Here is a 1331-nt window from a genome sequence, read left to right as displayed (position 1 = left end):
GTGTGTTTTCTTTCTCCTGTATTTATTTAAAAAAAAACTAAAAATAAAACTGGGATTTAATAAAAAATAAATAAAAATGTCATCCTTCCCTTTCGTGGCTTGTAAATATCTGGTCTGCAACCTTCCTTGACGTCAGCAAGAACTGAAATAGTCCAGTTTGATCCCTCTGGGACATTTTAAACAAATTTTAAAGAAAATGGGGAAAAATCTTTTCAAACCTGTGCTAGTTTTTAGGTTTTGTTTAAACTCTACTCCCTTTTAAAAATCCAGATGTTTTATAATTATTTGTGCTGTTATTTTATGTAACTTATGTTCTGTGCACAGCTGTCTCAATAAATGTGCATAAAATACAACTGAATTGGACTTTATGAGTCATTACATTTATTTGTTTTGTTTGTTACTTACTTTACAGAGTTTTGTTATTTTTATTTTTTTGTTGTTGTTGTTGTGTGGATGTGATAAAGCTGCATATTGTTTCTGTAAAATTAGATGTTTCGTTGCTGTTTAGTAAACAACTTAAAAAAAAACCTTCATTTACGTTTTATTTGAATGATCTGACTTCATGCTAGTATGGGAATAAATATTAATATTATTGATAATGTAAATAAAATGAAACTTTTGCTATTTTAGCAGTTGAACAAGCATTTTATTTGGGGCATCAGTTAAAGGTCCAGCTCACCTCTACCAGTCGACTCTGGTACCAAGCCTCCTCGAAGCCTCGGTTCCGGTTCGGGGACCTGTCGGCCCTGAAAGCCCACAGCCCGTTCAGCTCCTTCAGCTCCCTGGAGGAGGACTCCCGGGGAAAGAGCATGCCGGTGTCCAACAGGAGCACGGCCTCACAGGCAGCGAGGAGACACAGAACACGGAGCATCCCGACCGTTTCAGCCGCTCGCGCCTTCTGCGACGTCCCAAGAAGCGCGGCAGCCTTTTAAAAACCCTTTGTTTTGGTCACGTGACCACTTATGTCACTTTTCATGTTGCCTTCAGGTATTATCGGACATTTCTAAATGAGACCTAAATCACGACCTACTTGTAAACCCACAGTATAAAGATAGAGGGAAACACTGAATTGTTAAATCAATAAATGCTGAGAACAATTAAAAGATAACTTATTTAATGTTTTTTTTTTATGACAGTTCTGCTAAATTTACATGCATGATAGTAGCAGGCACATTTATAGCACAGGATTAAGGCCACGTGGCACGTGCAGACTTTTTGCCCTGAATTTTGACTTTAATTTCAGAATTCTGAGATGAATAAAAAATAACAGGGAAAAAGTCAGAATTGAGGAATATATATATATATATATATATATATATATATATATTTTT

At 36.0% G+C, this 1331-nt stretch overlaps 1 protein-coding gene across 1 annotated transcript in view; it reads right to left on the bottom strand.

Moving 5' to 3' along the window:
- Positions 1 to 899, bottom strand: part of gusb (glucuronidase, beta) — a 32399-nt gene extending 31500 nt beyond the window's left edge. Inside the window, exon 1 of the mRNA XM_037687601.1 lies at positions 680 to 899. Within this exon, the coding sequence (XP_037543529.1) occupies positions 680 to 871 (192 nt within the window). The 5' untranslated portion in view covers positions 872 to 899. The remainder of the gene's footprint in view (positions 1 to 679) is intronic.
- Positions 900 to 1331: the final 432 nt, after the last annotated feature.

Source organism: Nematolebias whitei, chromosome 14 (assembly GCF_014905685.2).
Source record: "Nematolebias whitei isolate Nwh7 chromosome 14, NemWhi1, whole genome shotgun sequence".
In the NCBI taxonomy this organism is placed as follows: domain Eukaryota; kingdom Metazoa; phylum Chordata; class Actinopteri; order Cyprinodontiformes; family Rivulidae; genus Nematolebias; species Nematolebias whitei.
This window is presented reverse-complemented; position numbering and strand designations above follow the sequence as displayed.